This window comes from Syngnathus typhle, linkage group LG16, assembly GCF_033458585.1.
Source record: "Syngnathus typhle isolate RoL2023-S1 ecotype Sweden linkage group LG16, RoL_Styp_1.0, whole genome shotgun sequence".
Lineage (NCBI taxonomy): Eukaryota > Metazoa > Chordata > Actinopteri > Syngnathiformes > Syngnathidae > Syngnathus > Syngnathus typhle.
The window spans coordinates 5080059-5102147 of NC_083753.1; the positions used below are offsets into that span (position 1 = coordinate 5080059).

Below are 22089 nucleotides of genomic sequence, written 5' to 3' on the forward strand. Positions count from 1 at the left end.
ACAAGTTATTATCTCTCTCTATATGATATCAATTATTAGAGTGAGACTGCTGAAATGTGTGAATTACATATATGTATAAGTATAAATGAAAAGAGGAATCAGAAGCTTAAGAAGAAGACGAGTCATCGGGATGGGATGTCAAACTCACGTGAAACTATCTTTCAAAATATGATACGTGTATTTTCGAAAAAGCTTTTCAAACAACGAGAAAAGTCTTCACTCTTAACTTTGCAACTTTGTAAAGTTAAAATCAGTGTTGTATTGTAATGGAGGAAGTGCAAACACAGTCTGTTATTGATCAAGTCGCGTGTCTTGAGGTCCGTTCAATTGGTGGAGGGAGGGAGGGAGGGAGGGAGGGCGGCAGGGAGGGAGTAAGGTCGTGGAGGTTGGTCGGAGGTTGTGGAGGTCGGTCGGAAGTCGTGGAGGTCAGTCGGTCGGTCAGTCTGCAGGAGCGATTCAGATGGCAACGATAACAAAAAGAATGTAACACAGCAGCAGCAGCAGTGGTCAGTGGCACGCCGCGATGCCACTCTGTCCCGACCGAGGTTGGCACCTTCCTTGTTCTTTGGATCCATTTAGCCCAATCACATCATTTCTCTGTCAAAGTACGGTTGCTATTTTGCAAGCTTAACGGTATGATGATTTTTTTATCATCCACTGTGATTAAAATGGTATTGCTGCAGTTCTTGCCGATGCGATGGAGCGTGACCACGGGCCCCCGGGTGTTGTTTGCCTCACGGTGGGAGTCTGTGGCAGAGATGGCGGCTTTGGCACTGCAGTTGCCAAGGCGGCAACACACGACTCTTGTCGCCGGTCGGAAAATAACCCGGGAAAACCCCCGGCGGGCACTTTCGCTGACAAAACAGTAGAGAGCGGGATCAGCCACACAATTGAAAGAGGTCAACAACAGCGCCAGGTGGTAATAGTTGAAAATCCCTTAGAAGAAAAGAACACAGGAGAGCCATGAGGTGACACACGGCCGTTGGACCAAGTCAAAAGATCACTCCATTGAAAGCCACCCAAGCCTACCTGTGATAAAATTGCAGTCTCGCTCCAGCACGGTGCGTACTAACAGAAAGATGTGGTAAGGCGAGAAGCATATGAGGAAGATGAGGACCGTACTGCTAACTAACTGTCGGATTCTGGTCTTCTGATCCGGCTGGGTGCCCGCGCTCTGGCCCACGGCACGAAGCACGCACAGGTAGCTGATCTGAAATACAAACGTTCATATGAAGACTCCAAACGGTTTTACGCTTCAAGCTAAATGATCAAAGGAGTGAGCCATCCATTTTCACTGGCAGGCAGGCAGCCACGCAGGCAGGAAGCCACGCAGGCAGGTAGGCAGGCAGGCAGGTAGGCAGGCAGGCAGGCAGGCAGGTAGGCAGGCAGGCAGGTAGGCAGGCAGGCAGGCAGGCAGGCAGGCAGGCAGGCACGCAGGCAGGCAGCCACGCAGGCAGCCACGCAGGCAGGCAGCCACGCAGGCAGGCAGACAGATCCGTTGAAGGCAGAGACATTGAATTGGGAGCTCAGACCAAAGTCAGAGGCAGCCAGTCCAAAAAGAGTCTTCCTACCAGCAGGATGGCCAGCGGGAACATGAAACCAATGGTGAAGCGGTAGTAGTTGATTGGATACTCCCAAGGTTGCATTGGGTAGTGCTCAAAGCACACCGATTGGTTGTTGGGATTTCTGCTCAGCTCTTTATGGCGGAAGAAAACCACGCCGACGGCAATCTCCTTCAACCAGATGACGGCGCTGAAAAGGCAGGCTGCGCTTATGGAGCGGAGGGAGGCGAACCTGCACAACAATGACATTCAAGCCAGCTCTCCAGCAGCAGCAGCAGCAGCAGCAGCACCACCAGCAGCAGCAGCAGCACAATCCTATCAGCACACTACAAGTATCCTCATCAAATAGTCTTTTGGTGGCAAACAACCCATTCTTGTTCTGATTGGCTAGAACGTGGAGGAACTCGTACATATCTTAAAGCTGACCTCAAAGGGTGAACGACAGCCAGGTAGCGGTCCAGACTTATACAACACAGGAAGCCGATGCTGATGTAGATGTTCTCGTAAAGAAGAAAGCCACACAGCTGGCACAACCATTCCCTGTGACGCCAGTCGTCATCCTGCAACCAAAAGCCGCGCAAGTAGGACGGACGGAGGGAGGGAGGGAGGGCGGTAGATATGTGACGGAATCTTTGCTTTTAGTTCACCTGGAAAAAGTACTGGAGCCAGAGTGGTAATGATGCCAGGTAGAATAGATCCGACACGGTCAGGTTGATCAAATAAACCCCTAGCTCATTCTTTTGCTTCAGCTGCAGTACCGCATGGTACAGAGAGTACAGGTTGCAGGGAACGCCCACCTAAAATAAGGAAGACAGCGGCCATTAGCAAAATGAACAGATATCAGCAAAGTCCTGTGCCAGCCAGCCAGCCAGCCAGCCAGCCAGCCAGCTTTTTTTTTTTTGCTTCAACAATGCTGTACTGGTCATGTCGTGGAACACCAATAGCCGTTCTGACAACATTCTGTCCAAATAACGGTATATTTTTAGAAATATGCTAGAACTCCGTAAATATTTACAATAGGCGCACACTTACCAGTAGTACAAAGATATACACAAAGCAGAAGAGGTACTGGTGGATTTCATGGCTGACGGTGCAGTTCATAATGCCCTCCTCAAGCATAATGAACCAGCACAGCACAGCACAGCACAGCACAGGCTTCTCTTTCTGGATCAACTTCTCCACACACAAATAAACACTCTTGCCGATGCAGACACGCCAACTCAACTCATACAAGGCCGAAAGCCCTCCTCATTGCCTTTGCTTGTTGGACAAGCTTGCTAAAGTTCCTGGCTGTCCGTCGCCCTAGAGGAAAGAAAGGAAAGGTGCTGGAATAGCCACAGGATGAGGAAACCTGCGGCGGCCGCAAATGAGGGTCTGATTGGGACTTCCCTACCTGCACGGATACAAGAGCAGGTTCAGCAAAGCGGCTGCGACGGAGCCTCGTCCATATTTCACAGTCGGCAAGGCTCCAGACTGCCTCCAAATGCTCCTAAAATATGAGACGGCCCACGTTCATTTTTCATCCACTCCACTGCACGGGGCTTTATTCATTTGATTGATTTTGTTGTTGTTGCTGACACACTTCTACTCCACCCTTTGGAGCAACAGATTAATATCACCAAAGTTCGCCGGCGTAAACGGGATGTTGCGACGTAGCAAGAAGAAAAAAAAAGAAAAGACGTGATCGGCATTGGTTGCGAGTTGGCATTGTAATCACGCGCCTTTGAGAGATTTGACTTCTTTTCTTTAGAGCAGTGAGACGGTCTTCTTGATGATGTTCATGTCAACAAAGAAAGACTGCACTCTATCAAACTGGTGCTCAATCATGTCTGGGCCAGGCCCAAAGAGTTGCTCGAAAGACATTGGAAGGAAGGGAGGAAGGGAGGAAGGGAGGAAGGAAGGAAGGAAGGAAGGAAGGAAGGAAGGAAGGAAGGGAGGAAGGAAGGAAGGAAGGAAGGAAGGAAGGAAGGAAGGCAGGAAGGAAGGAAGGAAGGAAGGAAGGAAGGAAGGAAGGAAAGGCAAGTCGAAAGAAATGACACCAGCATCACTTTGCCATGCAGCCAGCCATGCAGCCAGCCCCTTTTGCGTTTCCCTTTCTTAATGGTGTCGCCCGTTGTTTGTTGTGTAAATTGACCACTAATGGTCCCTTAACTATGCAACACCAATAGAAGTCATTTATAGAAGCGCGAGTGTACCCATGCATGATTGATCGTATACTTTTCATGCTAGAAGGAGAAAAGGCCAATATTATTACTCACCCATGCTGCGTCAAAATGGTCTTGGGCTCGCTCCTTGTCTGCGCTCTTCTGTTTGACTGCGTCGTGATCGCGCGCGCGCGCGCTCGCGCCTACACTTTTAGAATGAATGTTAATTTTGTGCGCGTGCGCCACACCGGTTTGGGGAGGCAACTTCAATGCTTAAATGGCTGGTAGGGCAAATGGCAAACCAACATTGCGTGCAACCAATGGATGGATGGATGGATGAGTCACATATGAACATTCCTATGTCCGTTTTTGAGTCATCGCTAGCCTTATTGCACCATTTATCAGAAGGTGAGATGATAGGGGGAGAGAGATTTTCATTTTGGAAATGAAAATGAACCGTCTGCACTCTGCCCCCCTTCAGCCCATCAAATCAATCAATCCCTAAATGAGTACAATACACGCCTTCCCATCCAGCTCGAGTGATCTTGCACGTACATTATATCTTCCGCTCCTCGGAATAATAAATGTACAGGAAATGCAAAGACCACTGACAAAGGTGAGTGTGGATTGCAAAAAGAGTGAAGTACGTATAAGTTTGCAGCCATTGTCTTCACTAGTCTAGAAGCCTTTTACGGTAAGAATAGTTACATCCATCACAGCAGGCCAGTCAACATGACTTAGTAGAGAGAATCACACGAGTTTTTATTCCAGTGACAACAGGAAAGTGTCTGAGGGGCATTTTGGTGGACAGACAAAAAAAAGGTGCAGCAATGCAAACACATGCACAGCCAGAAGAGCAGTAATAATGGCAGAGACACAGTGTGTGTGTGTGCGTGTGTGTTATTTCAAAAAAGAATAGCCTGGAGGAATTGAATTGATTTTCTTCTGACATCAGCAACTTCAGCCTGCCTTGAGCGCAGACGTCAGAAAGCTGAGTAAAAGGCAGGAAAGTGACAGCCACGCCGCTGACATCAAGCACAGGTTGTCACATTCCAGCCACTAATTACCCTTACGTCTACTTTGAATTAGTAGCATCATCTAAAAATAGCCACATTTCCAGTGGAATAATTGCCCGGCCGTTAGTTGGTAGCTCAACTGTGCAGTTCGTCCAAGTTTACAAAAGCCGCAATTTCCGTTTCCAGTATGTCCATTTACAATCATTTTGCGTGTTGCATACATGTAGCAATGTGCTTGACAGCCCACAGGGGGGCTGAAAGAAAAAAAGACAGCTTCCACAAATCATCATCATCATCATCTCCAGTGTAAACATCTTGTAGCTTTCAACAAGATTTGTAGTTCCAGGCAGCAGCAGTCCATAAATAAGGGCAGAAACTCCGCTTCATTAACAGAACATCATCATCATCACCACCACCTTTCGCCGCTGGCTCTTTGCACAACCTTTTCCATGAGATGGGGGAATGTGGCCATGTTCAAAATGAACCACTTCCGGTAGATTCAAGCTGCATGCCAAACTGTCCTCTTTTTTTTTCTTTCTTCTGCTTAGAAAAATGCTACACTTTCAGGCATTTTGCCAAAGTGCTTGGTGTATTTGGCTCCAACGAGCTTGCAGAAAAGCTTCCGTCCATCGTTCGACACCTCAACCACCCACCGCCTTCACGTTTGGATGTTTTCATTTCAAAACGGCTCGCTCGTATGATGGCTCCCGATCCCCGTGAATCAAGCCTTTGGTGGCTCGTCAAACTCCACCGTGGCGTGGCGTTGCGTTGACGCGGGCTGAGCCTCATTTCCAGAAGGCTCCCATTCCCCACTGTTTATTTCGCTAGGCTCACGCCCCCCACCCTCCCATGTCTCTCTCTCTCTTTCTATTTCAGCACCCATTAAAACTACTGATGTGATGTTTCAGCATCAGCCTTTGAGATAAAAGGTCAACTCGGGAGCCATCGTACAAATCCGGCTCCCCAAAGTGGGAAGGCTGGACCGCGGTCGGCGTTCTCCGTAATTTTCCGTCCGTTTCGGCTTCAGACGCAGCCGTACTCGTACCACACGGTCTGGGGGTCGTTGTTGGGGTCAGGGGAAGCCGGTGTGCTTTTTGGCCCTTCCGCAGAGTCACACGTCACCTTCTCACTAGCTTTGTCAGCGGCGCGCTCCTCTCCGTGTTTCGAGGCGGGCTCCAGCTGAGCCCTCACGGGGCTTACCATGGCAACGGAAGATGAGGAAGGAAGGCCCTCCTTCCTTCCTCTATCGCGCTCTCTCTCCACACATCTGTCTGTCTGCAGCGTGAGAGAAGACGAATGGTGAACGGGCGAGTCGAGGATGGCGCCGTGGCGATCGCTCGCCATACGGGCAGACAGCGGCCTCTCCCTTCCGTTAGCCCCTCGCCTCCGGACCACGGCGTCCCACTGGTTTCCGTCGGAGCGGAGCAAATCGGCAGAGGCCAGACTGAATGTCCTGCTTAGGGACGGGTCGCTCCTTTGGGTCACAGGTCGTCGGCCGGAGGCTTGCGATGACGGCGTGACGCTTTGGCCCGGCCTCTGGGTGTTTGCCGGGTGTACGCTGGGCGCCACGTAGCTGGTGGGGGTGGCCTGATCTCGCCCCCCGGGACCTGGGGAGGCCGGACTTCTGCTGAAGTACTCCGGCATAAAGTCTTCTCTGCTTCCCACCTAAACGAGAACATTTGACCAGCTTAGTAAGGTCAAACGAATGCCATGGGAGTAGTCATATTTAGAAGAAGTGCCAGATGTCACATAGCCTTGAGCGATTGTCAATTGGATCTGCGATTGTCAATTGGATCTGCTTCTCACCACCACTTTTTCCAACTGGACATCATGGCAGCTTTTATGTTTGCTGAGACTGTGATTTGAGGCCGGCTCACAAACGGAATGGAAGAGTTGATTTGACGGCCCAGTAGGAATAAAGCAACAATGCCGCCGTATGAACAATGACCTACTTTGTATATTAATGCTTGAGAGGATAGACAGACAGACAGACAGACAGACAGACAGACAGACAGACATGGACAGACATGGACAGAGAGAGAAAAACAACAGTCCGCCATTGACTTCCTCAGCCACAAGAGGGCACCAGTGGTGGGGGAGAACCTTTTGAAAAGAACTTTACAGCTGGCCTCCATCCATATACTCCTCATATTTGTTCTCTGTTACAGGTTTGAAAACATCCTTACAATTGTGATTATGATGACTGAGCAAAGCAACTGGCCACAAGATGGACCAATATAGTATTTCTCACCCTTTGTGGTGGTGGTGGTGGTGACGACTTGAGGGTGCTCTCTTGCAGAAACTGCTCCAACGTCACCATCTCACTTCCGGGAGAGGAAGGGCGAGCCCTACTCCTGATTCCGCCTCCACGCTGCGGTTGGGCCCTCTGGGGCGTTTCATCATACGGGAGAGTTGCGCTGCGTGACAACGTCTGCTGTGATTGGCTGAGGCCCCTGACGTCGTCGCTGGACAGGCTCGCTGACCGGAGGTGGCAGTCGGACGCATCTGAAGGACCGAAACATCAAGTCACCGACCGGCCCAACATCAAGTGCAACAACACAGTCGCTGGCTGGAGCCCGCTTGAGGTCTGAATTGTTTAACAAACAATATTGGCTGAGTCTCGAGTGTAAGAAGAACTGAACAATATATCCTTCCTTATCAAACCTTTTGGAAGAGAAGAAATGATCAGTACCTTTGCAGTTGACCGGTGAGTTGGAGCTGGAGGTGTGGTGGCTAAAGTCAGCTGATCCCATGGGACCACGTTGCCTCTCTTGGTCTTGGTCTTGGCCTACAAAAGCACGGTCACAACTCTGGCCGCACTTGCGTCGGTGGCTCACTTGCTCGCGCTGTCCTACCTCTGGGCCTACAAGCGCTGCCTTGTCCCAGTTGAGTGTTGAAGGCGCTGAGGGCAACCGAAGATGAATAATGGCTGGGGGTGGAACTACGAGCTCTGTGGCTCTGCGCTAGGCCTGAAAAACGCACGCACGCGGGGCGGGGGTTACTCACGGAGAGCAAATTGTTAGAACAAAGAAAGACAAATCACCTGGTCCGTCTTCTCCGTTGACACTCTCGCTGCTGCCTCCCGGTGTGTCGCAAGCATACGCCCCTCGTTCTCGGTCGCTAACACCTGCTGACCAACGACAGGAGCGATCAGACGATGTCAGACTATTTCGAGTGTGCTCATGAAGACGGCTCCAGCAAAAAGAAGCAAAGCTTGGCAAGAATGCAGGGATACGTACGTGTGTGTGTGTGTGTGCGCGACATTATTAGTTCAAGCAGACAATTGCAAATACACACAATGATTAGGGCTAGCCTTGACGATTTCCAATGTATTTCTTATCAAACGGAGTAGAAGGATTGTTACAGCGCAAGCAAGGCAAACCTGGGCAGTTCTCAGCGAAACAAACGACAAGGCAGATTGCATTTTATAATGCCAATTATCAGCACGCCAATGTTTTTACCCCAACAATGTGCCACAGACAGTGATGAGAGGTTGGAACTTCAGCATCGTGATGAAAAGGACTATTTTTTGGAAGCTCGTCGTCATCTGAGAGCTTATATGCGGCTAAAGCGGCTGGCCGGCTGGCTGGCCGGCCGGCCGGCATGTTGGTGTCTGTTAGTGGCCAGTTTAGCAAAGAGCTGACAGCTAATAAGTTAGCAGGTGCTGCCGGTTGCTGTGGTAACATTTCTTGTGCTGACTGCAGCAAGGCATTGTGACGCAAACACAACAGCGGCCCCATCCAATGACAAGTGAGCGCATTACCAACCGTGACCGCTCATTCCAAATGAATAATATTTATACAGATACAAAAACTTTGAAGGACAGGGCAGGGCAGGGCAGGGAAGGGCAGGGCAGGCCGGCGGGCAAGCTTGCTGTGCTGTGCTGTGGAAACAGTGACACCTGACGCACGCAGACACACACACAGACAGACACATGACTTACTAGTATTACTGGCTGGCCAGGAGTGCAACTTTGGTGGGTGCTTTATGTGATTTAAACAAATCATGCCAGTTGGTGTTCATGAAATTTGTAAGTCTTTGTGTGGAAATGCTGAAAGTCAATGACTGATGATGATGATGATGATGACGTTTGCGGTATGAAAAGACCAAGATGGGGGTGTTAGAACACTCCATTGGCACAAATGGAGCGGCTAGCGACGACGTCTGCTGTGACGTCAGTGGACGACCAGAACCGAAGTCGTTTGCTGCGAGAGAGGGGGGTGTGCGGGGAGGGGGACGGAAGAAGTTTGTCTTGGCTCTTACTGCGGAAAAAACAAAAGCGTTTCTGGCCAGGAAGAGCTGAGGGGTAAGAAAATGGAGAGACACAAAGAGAGAGAGAGAGAGATGGAGGCAAGAGAGAAAAAAACCATGATGTGAGTACATGAAAAGAAAAATGTTGATCCTGTTAGAACTTAATGAGATGGCATGCATCGGAATAATACAGATCATGAAATGCCTGCCTGCCAGCCCACGCACGCACGCACGCACGCACGCACCAAAGTATTCAATGGAAACAAAGGTTTTATAAACTTGCCACTGCTCATGAAAGATGAACAATGCTATGACGGATGGATGAGTTCAACTAAACACCTGCGTGGAAGGTCAACCAAAATACATACCTCAAGTAAGTATGTGTTGGACATAACATGCTATAACCCTAACCCTACCTCGGCCGACGGGCGTCAATGCTGGACTCTGGGGAGCCAGGCTTGGGCTGTTGCCACGGTTCTGATGCTTATTGAGGCTGTGGCCATTGTCACTTGCTGTCCTCTGAGGTGGGCTTTCTGGCGGCAGCAAAGGAGGGGGGGAAGGTAGGGGGATGTCAGGGGCACCCTTGGCCCATTCTCGCTCTTCCTTGTCTCGCTCCCTGCTGCTCTCCTTCCTTGGTTTGATGAGTTTGGCAAACGCCTTGGCGCCAGACCACTGACTCCTCCTGACAACAACAAAGAAAAGCATACAAGCTTACAGCTGTACATTTGCTTCAACCGGTTTTGCCAGGGCACACGTTGACAAGCTCGTTGGAAAAACAGGTGTTCTTTTGCATTTCAAATCCGACTCGATAACTTTGATTGGCAAGGTGGCAGGATGGAGAGAAAGTGGCCGGCCCTTCACTTAACCCAAATGCACAGGCTTATTTACCAATCTACTTTTAGAGTCTTTTGGTCTGGTCATGACAAGTCAGTAAAAAAAACAGCAGCACTTACTTCTTTGGTGTAGGGTCATAGAACTTGTATTGGTCCATGATCTTTTCTTCTAGTTTCTCTTTCTGACGTCGAAGAGCGTTCAGTTTATCACTAACAGAGTCAGAAGGAAAGAAAGGCGAGATTCTTTTTTGTTTTGTTTTTGCAAACAATGGCAAAAAGGCACAGTGTTGTTCCCTCTAAAACGCATGTGTGTGCTTACATGTAGAGCTTCTGCTCCTGATGATAGAGCTCTTTGCTCTCCATGCTTCTCTCCAGCAAAGTGTGGTTTTGCTGACTCAGAAGGTTGATCTGACTCAGGAGGTGATGATTCTCTTCTTCTAGGTTCCCTTTAAGGCGACTCAGAAGCTGGATGCAAACGCATGCATTCAAGACTTGGCAAAACACCGGCTCCTCATTACAAGAACTTTTCTTTTCTTTTTCTTTTACCTCACAGTGGTTGTCCAATTTGGTCATAGTGAGGTCCAGGCCCCGGTGTTGCTCCATAAGCGAGTCGTAGCGTGCCGTCCATCGATTGACTTCCAGCTGGGCGCTGCTAGACAAGCTCTTGAGTTCGTTCATCTGCTGCTGAAGCGCACTGCACTGCTGGCTTTGCTGGGAGTTGCTGTCTGACATCCTACACATACATAAGAACTAATGAATGGTGTAAACTGTCCCGGTCACCTCCTCCACTTTTTTCTAGCCGCATTGAAGGCAGCAATGTGTCTGCCGCAGGGCATGGCATGGCATGGCATGGCATGGTTCTTTTTTTTTTGAACTTGTACAAAGGTTAAGAATGTTGTACTATTTGCCAATCAAAGAAACTCAATTCCAAACTATGTCTTTGGAAGTCAATTTCCCAGATGCGCTCGCTGTACTCCTAAATGTGCGAGCGGCAGGCAGCATGTACCTACCTGTCCACTTCGGCTTTGAGTTGAAGGTTCTCCTGCTGCAGGAGGTGATTTTTCTGGTGCTCTTGCTTTAGCTCCTCCCTGTCCTTCTGACTCTGCCCTTCTAATGCATCCCATTTCTCTTTCTGCTGCAACAAAGTACAATATCTGCAAAGAGAAATCAAATTGAGATTTGTTTGTTGAGACATCGGGTTTGTTTGTTTGTTTTTTACAATGAACCATGGACCAGCCCAAAAGGTGCTGGCAAAGGCATAAGCAACGTACTACGTACTTGCTGTGCATTGTTCTGTCCTCGCTTTCCAGCGTCCTCTGCTTGATTTTCAGAGCAGCGTGTTGACTGATGAGCTGCTCGTACTCGTGCGCTTGCCTTTCGTGAACACTCAGCAAGCGCTCGTGGTCATTGAGAACGCTTTCTCTCCCTCGCCACGCCTCCTCTCGCTGTCTTTGCCACGACTCCACCTCACTCTCCAAGGCGCCCACTTGCCCTTGCAACACGGCATTTTGAGCCATCAGAGATGCACTCTGGGAAGACAGCGTCGACTTTTCCACCTAGGGGACAGGGCAGGGAGAGCCGTGACATCAACGCTCTGCAGTGGCTTGCTCAAATGCAACATTTGATGCTGTGTTCTCCTCAAAAGGATTTGTTTGGTCTGTGAGAGACAAATGGATCTTTGGCCATCGAAAGATGCCAAGGCCTGCATTCTCCAAATAGACGTAACGTCCCAAACGAACGCTCTCAGCAGCATGGCTGCAAAAGCCATCAAAACAAGCCATTTGCTGAGTGAAGACCAAGCGTGTACCTGAAGTTGCGCCGTCTGAGTGTGCAGAGCGGAATTCTGCTCCTGCAGCATTGTGGTGTGTCGTTGCAGCGTCACCATCTGGTTGTTAAGCGAACTGTTGTGGCTCTCCAGTTGTTTAAGCTGCTCCTTCAACAAAGTGCTCTGAGTCTCAAGTGAGGCATTCTAGGCAAAATAGCAAGACACTCAAGAAAATGGGCATTTGGGAGCAATGAGGTGACCGCAAAGAACAAGCATCAATGACACAATAGGAATTCCTCAAAAGATCCTTCTTACATTCTTCTCGATGCCAATGAGGTGATCTTTGATCCGGAGCAGCTCGGCAGTGGCCGAGTCCCTCCGCCCATCTCCTTCGGAGCACCCGGGCGACTGGTGCTTTCTCTCTCTCTCCTGTTCCTGACGCAAGGTAGATACCTTCTCCAAAGCCTGAAGCAAAATGGAAATCAAACAATTGCTACTGCTTGTGTCTTACACAGCGCCACCTTCATCCTGATTGAGCTCTCTAGGGCAAAATGCTTTTTTCTTCTTTTGACTCACAGTCGCCAGCTGGCTCCGAAGTGTGGCGTTGTGCGTGTTGCTTTCCTCCACTTTCTTCTCCAGAGCGCCGATTTTGCCCTCTTTAATCCTCATCGCCTGTTGGACCGTTTCCTCCAGTCGGGATTCAAGCAGCTTGTATTTGCTGACACGCACAAGAGCACAGGTCAACTGGGCTGAATCGGAGAAGGCGAGCGAGCCGGCGTACGTTTGCTAGGGTATGTCGCAACCTGTCTTCCAGCACGTGCTCCCGCTGCAGTAGTCTTTCTCGGTTGAGTCCGACCTTCTCCAGTTCTTCGTTGAGTCTTTCCAATTCCACGCTGTGCTGCTGGACTCTCAACTTCTCCGACACCAACTCCTACATGGGGGAGAGGGACGTCACGCACGCACGCACGCACGCACGCAGGCACGCTCCCTCGCTCGCCCGCCCGCCCACGCTCTTCTCATCATTTCAATTGGTCTTACCTCTCTCAGCGCAAGCAAAGTCCTCTTGTCAATGGTGGCCTGTTTGTGCAGCTCCTTGTTTTCCCTCTCCAAGTCTTTGGCCTTGAGCGCCACCTCCTTTAGCAAATGAACTTCCTTCCTCATCTCTCCACTGTCCTTTTCTGCGGCAGCCAACTGAGTGGCCTTCTCTTCCAGCTCCGCCTCCTTAGCTTCCAGTAGCATTCTGTTCCTCCAAGTCTCTTTCTCCAGGTGCTTCCTTCCCTTCTCAGACTGTTCCAGGTCCAATAAGATCTTCCTTCTCTCCTGGTCACCCTCCTCTCTCCTCCTCTGCTCTTGCCTGAGACCTTCGACTTCCTTCCTCAGCTCTTGGTGCCGACTCAATGTTTCCCGTTTGTCTCTCTCCATTTCTTCCTTTTCCTCTTGAAACGTCTCCATGTGGCCCTGGAAGCGATGCTTCTCTTGGTTGACGTTGGCTTCCAGCCTTTCTGCTCTTTTCCTCTCCGCTTGCAGCTCCCCTCCGACCTCCTCCAATTGCCTCTGCAGCTCTTGCGTCTCCTCCTGCACCTCACGTTCTTCTTGTTGCTTTGTGAGGAGCGAGGAGCGCAGGTTTTCCACAGAGCAGCGGAGGTCCACGTTGTCCTTGGTGAGGAGGCCATTTTCAGCTTCCTGTTTCTTGAGTCGCTGGAGCCCTCGCTGAGCTTCTTCTGCCTCCCGTTTCATTCTGTGCACCTCCTGCTCCAGGGAGGACACTTGCTTCTCGAGAAACTCTGACCTCTCGCTGCAAGCGCGCAGAGATGTCACCTGAAGAGCCAAACATTGATCATCCTTGGGGGAATGATGGATGAAGCGTGCCCGACTTGGGGAATCAGATCATCTCTTACCTCTCTGTGGAGAGCATCCCTGTTTCTCTCCACCTTGGCCATCTCCCTTTCGACATCACTGCATCTTTCTGCCCTTTCCCTCAGCCTGTCCAGCTCTTCTTTGGAAAGCACAAGTTGCGTTTCCATACTTGCTAAGCGGGCGCTGGTATGGGTCATGCCTTGGTGCAGAAGGCGATTTTGGGCTTCCACCTCCCGGACTCTGGTTTCACTGTGAGACTGAGCCCGCTCACGAAGCGACACCATAGCGTCGGAAAGATGCCGCTTCTCGCTCTCCAACTGGGAAATCTTTGGGAAAGGGGACCAATGTTGATTCTGGTCTGCTTGTGGCCCATCCGCCAGCATGGCGGACGGAGGACAACCGCTTCCCACAATTTACCTGCCTATCTTTGTCGGCTCTCAGAGCATGTATTTCTCTTTCCAAATGTTGCTTTTCCTTTAATAATTCCTCTCCAAGGGACTCCATGTCTTGGTTGGTCATTTTCTCCTGGTCCAGCAAGCCCTGCAGACGCTCCAACTAAGAGAGAGAGGGAGAGAGAGAGAGAGAGAGGGAGAGAGAGAGACAGACAGAGACAGAGAGAGACAAAATGCGGAATCCAAATCAAACGGGGACAAGGGGAGCAGCTGATCTTGGCATCCTTTCTATTTTCAGTATCTTTGGACCTTTTTACTGAGGCCCTGGTTCTCCCTGTCCAGCTCTTGGCTATGGAGCTGCTTTTCTTGCAGCTGGTGATTGTCCTCTTTGAGTCTCTCAATGGAGGCCTGCAGCTCCCTGTTCTCTTTCTCCAGCTTCAAAACACGACTGGAGACGCACTCATTGAGCTCGTGGACAAAGGATTTCCGAGCTGCGTCAGAAAATGGAAGAAGCCAGAGTTGGTGGGAAATTTGAACGCAAGATGAGCTGGGCTTCGCTGGGCTTCGCGGGGCTTCTCTTACTCTCCGAGTTTGAATTGTCTTGGTTTTTGGTGAGCTGTTCCAGTTCCCATCCCAGGTGAGCCGATTCGTTCATGCTCTGTTTCTGGCCAATCTCCAGAAGCATGTTCTCCTCCAGCAGCTCCTCCAGGCGCCGCCGCTCGTTGTCCCTCTCCTGCACAGGCAAACAATGGCAACTTTTAGGACCACTTGTCGGTTCCAATACCAGCAGTATGTTGGCTCAGACGTTGTCCAGGAGTTTGAGCGAGCTCAATCATCCGAAGGTGGTCGGATATATGCAATACTGCTGGTACCATTTCCAAGTCATTGATTTTAGCTCGTAGCAGCAGGTTGTCCTTCTCCATAGCGTGAACTTTCTCACAACGCCCTCGAGAGACCGATAGTTGCTCCTCGAGCAAAACCTTTGTTTCCAGAAGTGTCAGGTTGTCTTCACGGAGCTCCTGAAATCCACACACGGTATGGATGACATACGAGTCCATCAAAGTTGTTTGACATATTTATTTTCAGAGACACTGTTGCATGTGAAGGATTAGGATTTTTTTTTTCCTCATCAACTGTGTCGATCCATAGATCCATAGATACGTAGCAAAACTAACCAAACACACAATCAAGACATACGTATATGGATAGATGGACGGACGGATGGATGTTTTTTTGCGTTCACCTCCATTCTGGTCTTGTAGAAGTGAACATCATTGAGCTTCTCTTTACACCGGATCAACTCGGTATCTAGTCGTTCCACCCGGGCCGCTTTCTCCCTCAAGGCGTCGACCTCGTCCCGATACGCTCGTACGGAGCGAGCCTCACAAGACAGTGACTGGTTCTGAACCAAACGCAAACACGCACTACATCCACATGCAGGAGTCCATTTTTGATAGTACAAGCGTATGATGTCGGCGACATTGTCCACGCATGGTTTGGCATAGAGAAATGAAGCTGACCTCTTGTTTAAGTCTCTGAAGGTCCTGCTCCAGATGCTCCACCTCGTGCTTGGAATCCATCAACTGCTCAGTCTTCTCTTCCCTGCACACAGAGCGAGCGAGCGTCGGTTGCATTCACGTAGCATCTGGTGCCTCCTCGCGCACGCTGAGCACGAAAGCCGACTCACAGCTCTTGTCGATATCTGCGAAGCTTGGCCTTGGTGTCGGCCAGCTCGACAGATAAATGCTGTTTCTCCTCTTTGGTGAGACTGGCCACGGGCAAGGCTGCTCCTCTGTTGTTCACTAACACGCCTCCAGAAGTAGTCACTTGGCCTGGACTGCCTATTGGTCGTTCCTGGGGATGCAGGCTGGACAAGTAGTCCCTCTCTTGGGTAAGGTCCACAATGACCTAGAAGGGTGGAAATCAATTCTCTTTATAGCCAGCCAGCCAGCCAGCCAGCCAACCAACCAATCAACCTACTGTCTATCCAATGAAATGTTGACAATGTACGTAGCCTATCTACTTTGATGCATTTCCCCTGCAGGTTTTGGCCCACTTTGTCGCCACTTTGCCCTGTCATCCACACATGCCTGGAGATTGTCAAGCCTTCATTTGTTTGGTTACCTCGTTGGCCTCGTCTCTCTGCGCTATCAGTTGTTGCAGAGATGTTGCCATGCTGCGTGACAATGGTTCGAGCTCTTCCTGCGCAAGCCCTGCTCCTTCCTCCAGCCATGAAAGATCAAGAACATTCTGCTGGTTGTGGGTCACCTGCAAACAGACAGACAGATACTTGGATTTGGTCCTACTTTGATTTTTTTGGACTACGTTTTCACCGACCTCCTGGATGTGCGAGACGATGGCAGCCTGGGTCTGAATGTCCAGCAATTTGATTCTTTCAATCATCTCCTCCTTACGCTCACACTAGACACAAACACTTCAATTGTTAGAAAGAAACACATTGAATTGTAGGCTGGTTGTTTTTTGTTTTTTTTAAAATCAGCAGAAGAAAAATCAGGGCTGGTTTGTTTTTAGCTGTGGCCAGCCTCAGTTGAGCAAAAAGCTATTCATCACATCAACAAGAAAGCCCTAGCCCTTCCTGTCTTCCTGTTCACTGACTTCTTCCAGCTTTTCTTTTTCCTGTAACCAGTCAGACCAGACCAGACCAGACCAGGTTGGAAGGAGAAAACAATTGGTTTGGACGGACAATAGCAAAGCAACAGTGGAGAGTGGAGAGTGAAAAGTGTTTGGTGGGTGAAGAGTCATGGAAGCGGACTCTGCTACGTGTAAAAGTTCCACAAAGAGAGGAAAAAATTAAAAATAAAAGGATGAATTGTGATTTATATATATTTTTTTATATATATTTGCCACTTCAGAGTTAAAAGTATCCACCGTGAGTCTCGCTGGGTATCTCATTAGCAGCGTCAGCAATTGGCTCTGCTCAGACATGAAAAACTAAACAGACACTAATACTCTTCCTGGGAGAGACTGCTTGTCTGGGCGTGTATGTGGGTGCCTGCCTCCCTGCCTGCCTGCCTGCCTGCCTGCCTGCGTGCCTGCCTGCGTGCCTGCCTGCGTGCATGCATGCCTGCGTGCGTGCCTTACCTGGACAGCACAGCCAAGTATCAACAGTAAAATTCTTTTCAGTTCCTCCATGCTCTTTGCTGGGGGGGTGGACAAAAAAAAAAGTTGGACTTTTGGAAAACAGCATCCTCACCATTAAGGAAATGACATGTAAACATTTATCAATTCTATATGAAAAGTGTGTGTGTGTGCATGCGTGGGCAACCTGATAAGGGATCTCTGGCAATGGAGAGAATATTTGGAAGAGGCATCACTATCAGCTGCTGAAGGCTATCCTGGAACAGAGGAGTCGAGAAAAGATACTCATATAATTATGGAAGAAATTGATGCTGTACATCCATCCATCCATCCATCCATCCATCCATCCATCCATCCATCCATCCATCCATCCATCCATCCATCCATCCATCCAATCATACTAACAGCAGCCACAACATTATGAACACTTTTGGTGTTCACTTTTGTCAATTGAGTCATTGGGTAGTATTTTCAAGTTCCAAAAACTAGGTGGATGTCTGAAAGTCATCTATGATGGCATCACCTTACGGGCCTGTTTGAAGTGACACAAGGTGCGGTGCGCTCTGGCACAGTGAAGGCTCAGAGGCATCACAATACCTGCAGGTACAATTTCACTGTCCTTAAGACTCGGAGGTAACTTGATAGTCACCCCCCCCACCAGTGTGAATAAAACATGTGAGCTGATCACCAGCTGCTTGTGGAGCTTGAGCTACAATTAACATTTCAACATACAAGTCACAATCGAGCTTGGCAGAAAATGCTCCACTTCTTTAATCCAAATCATTGACTGGACTGTTCAGTGAATAAATATTGATTCATCATTCTGGTCATTTCCAGTTTGACACAAATAAAAGCAAAACTAAATGTAATGTGATCTTTGTCGAATGAAATACATTTGCAAAAATCACACTGAACATCAAACACTTGAAATTGACAGGAGGTCAATATATGATGCAACAATGACCTATTTATACACTCTCACGCACACACACCTAATCCATGCACACTGTGGGTTTATCTATCTAATCTGAGATCAATACGATGGTGGCAAGTATCAGAGGATCCCAAAGCCAGCCAGCCAGCCAGCCGCAAGCTGTCTCTTTAGAAATTCATTGGAAAAGTATTGACTGGTTTATCTTTGTGAGCTTTGCATTGATGATCTAAAATATACAGTAAGACAAAAAAGGAAGGTGGGACTAGTTTTGCACAGGATATGTATGGCGTTGAAAAGATCCCAGCCCTTTGTTGCAGTTTCCAGAGTAACCCAGGAGAGTGAAGGTGGCGGCGTAAGCAAGCATGACGCAAGCCTTCTATTTATTGGCCGCGCACCGCTACAGCTCGCTACCGTGACATTTCCGCTACACTCCACAGTGACAATTGCGGAAACCAGAGGACGACGCAAATATGAAGCCACTCAAACGAGCCGCTGCTCCATTTGTTTTTGAATGAGTGTGGATGTTTTGGCCAGCGTCTGGAGGAAACCCGTCTCCAGAGCGGCTGGCTGATCTGATCCATCTCTTGTTACACAACCAAGAGAGAGAGCGAGCGAGCGAGAGAGGTCAGAGGCTGCTGACCTCTTCCTAACCGCTTGACATCCCAGCCACCGTCGACACCACAGACGTTCGGCTCATTTCATCAAAAAGGATTGTTTTTTGGAACGGCAAAATGATCATAGCAAGTCTGATGAAAGCTTTCGTGTTCCCCTTTGAGATACTCCATTTGACACAGTGACGGACGGCGGACGTGAATGACACAGTGTGCAATCTAACTGAACTTTGAGACTGTGTCACTCTAGTCAAGGGCTGGGTTGGACCAGTGTGTTGTGTTTGTTTCATGGGCTGGAGCTCAGCTAGTAAGTGTATAAAACTCAACCAAATATTCACTTGGCTCTGGCCTCACAACACAGCTCACATTGCATGTCAATACGGACTGGCGAGTGCGCGTACCTGGTAGTAGGTCCTGATGTGTCTCGTGAGAAGGGTCAAGTTGTGAAGGCGAAGCGACGCGTCATTATTCACATTCGTGTTCAGCCTCTGGTTGTTTGGACCGGGGTCACTATGGGAACAAAGAACGCACAGCGAGAGCTTTAGATTGATGTCGTCGGTTCCCATTTCAGACCAAGATCAATAAAATAAGTCCCATTGTTCACAATGAGGATTTATGCTGATACATGTCACTGTGTGCCAGGCTCATTTGCATATGGACTGTGTGTGAAAGGTTGCCTGACTTGGCTATTTGGGACATGAGCTGACTTTGGTGAGAGTGTTGGAAAATGTCACCTGCCGTCCGGGGAATCCACTTTTGTACAAATGATGGCTGTTTAGATTTACGCTTGGGTCCTTGTTCCTTCCACCCTGATCCCTTTAGGCGCGGGTCACTGAGGCGCCGCTATGGAGCCAAGCTTTGAGGTGGGGCTTGCCGTCGAGCGCCCGATGGCTCGATGGGGGGGGGTCCTGCGGCCGTGGGGCCCGCCAGGTTTAGCCAGAAGCTGGCTCAAGGGACGTGAAGTGTCACCTCTCTGACAGGGACGGACGGCAGAGCTGGAGCCGTTGTGCGAGGTCGACAACTTCCGCCTGGACATGGTTGGGCTGGGCTCCTCACGCCGGCGTCCAAATTTTGCAATGTGGCGATTGAAAAATGTATGGACAACTAGCCAAAGTCTACTGGTCTCTAAAAACAAATTTAGGATCACTCTTGAAGCTTGGAGTTCAAAATAAATAAAAACGGTGACTTCTTGAGTGACCTAGCAATAATACGGCTCATAGCTTCTCGGCCCTGACCTCCCCCTGTTTAACCTACTTTCTCGTTTATATACTACAAACCCTAAATCCTCCCTGGGGGCGGGGCCAGGGAGTGGAGAACAATAGCATTATTACAATGTTTTGGAAACAATGAAGGCAGGCAGGCAGGCAGGCAGGCAGACAGGCAGACAGGCAGACAGACAGACAGGCAGACAGACAGAGAGACAGGAACATATGCTGTGATGGGCCATTGACCATTTCTGGTGGTTTTAGATGATTACTATTATTCTTAAAGCCTAGTGCGCTCCTTAAAGAAGAGGGCAGTATCTGACCGAATGCATGGAGAAAAGTTGAGCCGCATCTCGGATTAAAATATCAATTGTGGCCGAAGCTTCTTCAAATGGCAAAGTGAAGCCTTTTTAAAAGCACGAGCACATCTGGCTGTGACGCTCACAAGCCAGTCAGGATGTGGTTGCAGAAAGTCACACGCGCATGCAGGATAGCATTTATGCAGCAGCGTATCCTGTCCCAAAAAGTCAACTGAATCAGCAAGACTTTCACCAGGTGCTACTACCTACATCTGCGTCATGATCTTGTGCAGGAAGACGCCATCCACGAGCTCCACGAACATGTTGACACGCTCCTCCGAGCCGGCGTGGTCACAAGACCCCAGTGGACCCAATGTCCGCACCTAAAGAATAGGAAAACAAAATGAAGCAGCTTCTTCGAAATGGCAAAGTGAGCACTTATAAAAGCATGAGCACATCTGGCTGTGACAATGAAAAGAAACACAAAATCAGGACCAAACTGGGATTGATCACCAAAAGGATGGTGAACAGGATGTGGGCCAAGGGCAAACAGGAAGTATCATTGGGTTAGTAACCTGGAGTCCGTCCGGTTTGATTTGATTTGAGGGCCTCAACGACATTGCAACCACCACAAATATGAGTAGCAATCCATTTGTTTCAGTGTGCGTTTGCTTTTCATTCAAAACTTGACTTTTGACTCTGCGTTCCATGTAAACATACCGACCGCGCTGGTGTTCTAGTGGCAAGTTCGAACAAAAAGATGAGTGCTGTTCACAGCTGCCAAGTCAACTCAACTCAACCGAAACTCACCCATAACACCAGTGGCGACTCCAAGAAGGCTGCCAGCAGCTCGGAAAGAGTCCCATCCATGGTGTGAGTTTGGCTCTCTGTTGGTCCGTCGATGCTGGTCTCCACGCTGGACGGAACAAAGCCGCCGCCACCGCCGCCGCCGCGAGGCATCCACCTCCCACGGACGGATGAGCTTTCTCTCTCTCTGTCTGTCGCGTCGCGCTCTCTCTCACTATTGTTTCGCCTTGTCCCAGTTCCCTCGTCGCATGGTTTAATATTCCAAGACGCCCGAAAGTAGTTCAAAACCGACCAACAGCCTTCGGAAAGGCGCTGGAAACATTTCAAATGGTTACTGTGGACAAATAGACAGCTTATTCCACATGTTGGGCAAAACACTCGCTGTAATCCAAACTTTGCCCGGACGGACAGTTGCTCGCTCGCGTTGTCAAGGATACAGCACTCGGCCGTAAAGCAGCAAAAGAATCCGCCAAACACAAGGCGGCAAAGCAGAGCTCATAAATTTAAAAAAAAATCTCATAAACACGCGCACGACAAGATATGTAACATGTCAGTGTAGTTGTTTGCCTTTTTTTTTCTTGCTCTCCTTGAAGTGCTATCCACACCCCGGGCTCTCGCTTGGCGCTACAATACCACGCCGCGCCGCGCCACGCCACGCCACGCCACGCCACGCCAGACTGACTCGCGGGCGGGCGTTACCGAGCAAAGTCCGATTGACATCAGTTTCGTCCAACCCGCCATTCAAACATCCGCACGCAGATCCCGCCTTTAGCAAGGAATCAGCCAATGATTATTCCTTAATTCGATCGTTAGCGCTTTCACCGGGATGAACGTCAGAGCCAACAAAACCAACCAATTTGAGTCATTTTTTGGAGAACTAATATCACTCGTTGCAGTTAGTCTGCATGTGCATATTACTGAATTATTGTCTCTTTTTACACCCAGTTAATGAACGTTCTCGGTCACTAGCGATAGGCCATTGTGCTTTATATATATACACAAATATAAATGTTGAAGTGATCAAGTAAAAATGCAACCAAAATAACAACGCCGTAGGTTTAACAGATGTGTATAAGGTTGGATATTGAATGGCATTGATCTTTTTCCCAACTATAGTGGGAAAGCACGTGATTGGTGTCTTCACTTCAACAAATATAATTATTAATAATAAACATAATATCACGATTTTTTGTGTAGTGGTCATCACGCTGATAGCCCCTCGTGATAATTAGTTGGCCAGCAGCGTCGTTCAACGGAGATTTGTTGTCACTACAAGACGGCTCATTTCTGAAAACTTTTGAGAAACAATTGGGC

At 49.2% G+C, this 22089-nt stretch overlaps 2 protein-coding genes across 6 annotated transcripts; both read right to left on the reverse strand.

Annotated features, from left to right (window-relative positions):
• Positions 1-435: 435 nt before the first annotated feature.
• LOC133168971 (ovarian cancer G-protein coupled receptor 1-like) lies at positions 436-3886 on the reverse strand. Its single transcript, XM_061300726.1, has 8 exons — positions 3821-3886; positions 2956-3051; positions 2595-2864; positions 2210-2359; positions 1989-2122; positions 1572-1794; positions 1030-1210; positions 436-936 (listed from the first exon to the last, which is right to left on the reverse strand). Exons 3-8 carry the CDS (start codon positions 2679-2681, stop codon positions 590-592), a joined length of 1122 nt encoding a protein of 373 aa, XP_061156710.1. The 5' UTR covers positions 2682-2864; positions 2956-3051; positions 3821-3886; the 3' UTR covers positions 436-589.
• Positions 3887-4443: 557 nt separating this feature from the next.
• On the reverse strand, positions 4444-21441 carry ccdc88c (coiled-coil domain containing 88C). Of its 5 annotated transcripts, none has more exons than XM_061300721.1 (31): positions 20779-21441; positions 20239-20351; positions 18866-18974; positions 17107-17176; positions 16923-16981; positions 16158-16241; positions 15945-16088; positions 15508-15728; positions 15341-15422; positions 15064-15222; positions 14693-14839; positions 14403-14553; positions 14130-14311; positions 13846-13983; positions 13470-13754; positions 12610-13389; positions 12375-12502; positions 12148-12289; positions 11887-12036; positions 11614-11775; positions 11085-11362; positions 10817-10960; positions 10353-10539; positions 10126-10271; positions 9927-10016; positions 9390-9655; positions 7766-7849; positions 7578-7691; positions 7415-7510; positions 6974-7227; positions 4444-6387 (listed from the first exon to the last, which is right to left on the reverse strand). In XM_061300721.1, the coding sequence occupies exons 1-31, from the start codon at positions 20926-20928 to the stop codon at positions 5746-5748; spliced, it is 5757 nt and encodes a 1918-aa protein (XP_061156705.1). In that variant the 5' UTR covers positions 20929-21441; the 3' UTR covers positions 4444-5745. The 5 variants fall into 5 exon arrangements, 3 of the variants coding, with proteins under 3 accessions (XP_061156705.1, XP_061156704.1, XP_061156706.1); XM_061300720.1 differs by having other exon boundaries at positions 7766-7852; XR_009718338.1 differs by lacking the exons at positions 4444-6387; positions 6974-7227; positions 7415-7510 and adding an exon at positions 8666-8927 and having other exon boundaries at positions 7646-7691; positions 7766-7852; positions 20779-21440.
• Between the last annotated feature and the right edge of the window lie 648 nt (positions 21442-22089).

Excerpts from the sequence above, each read along its gene's own strand:
- LOC133168971 (XM_061300726.1), bottom strand. The coding sequence starts at position 2,681 with ATGCTTGAGGAGGGCATTATGAACTGCACCGTCAGCCATGAAATCCAC. Across the intron at positions 2,360-2,594 it reads TGTATATCTTTGTACTACTG|GTGGGCGTTCCCTGCAACCT; the intron begins GTAAGTGTGCGC and ends TCCTTATTTTAG. Across the intron at positions 2,123-2,209 it reads GGCTCCAGTACTTTTTCCAG|GATGACGACTGGCGTCACAG; the intron begins GTGAACTAAAAG and ends TTTTGGTTGCAG.
- ccdc88c (XM_061300720.1), bottom strand. The coding sequence starts at position 20,928 with ATGCCTCGCGGCGGCGGCGGTGGCGGCGGCTTTGTTCCGTCCAGCGTG. Across the intron at positions 15,729-15,944 it reads AGAGAGACGAGGCCAACGAG|GTCATTGTGGACCTTACCCA; the intron begins GTAACCAAACAA and ends CCACCCTTCTAG. Across the intron at positions 11,776-11,886 it reads TCATTGGCATCGAGAAGAAT|AATGCCTCACTTGAGACTCA; the intron begins GTAAGAAGGATC and ends TATTTTGCCTAG.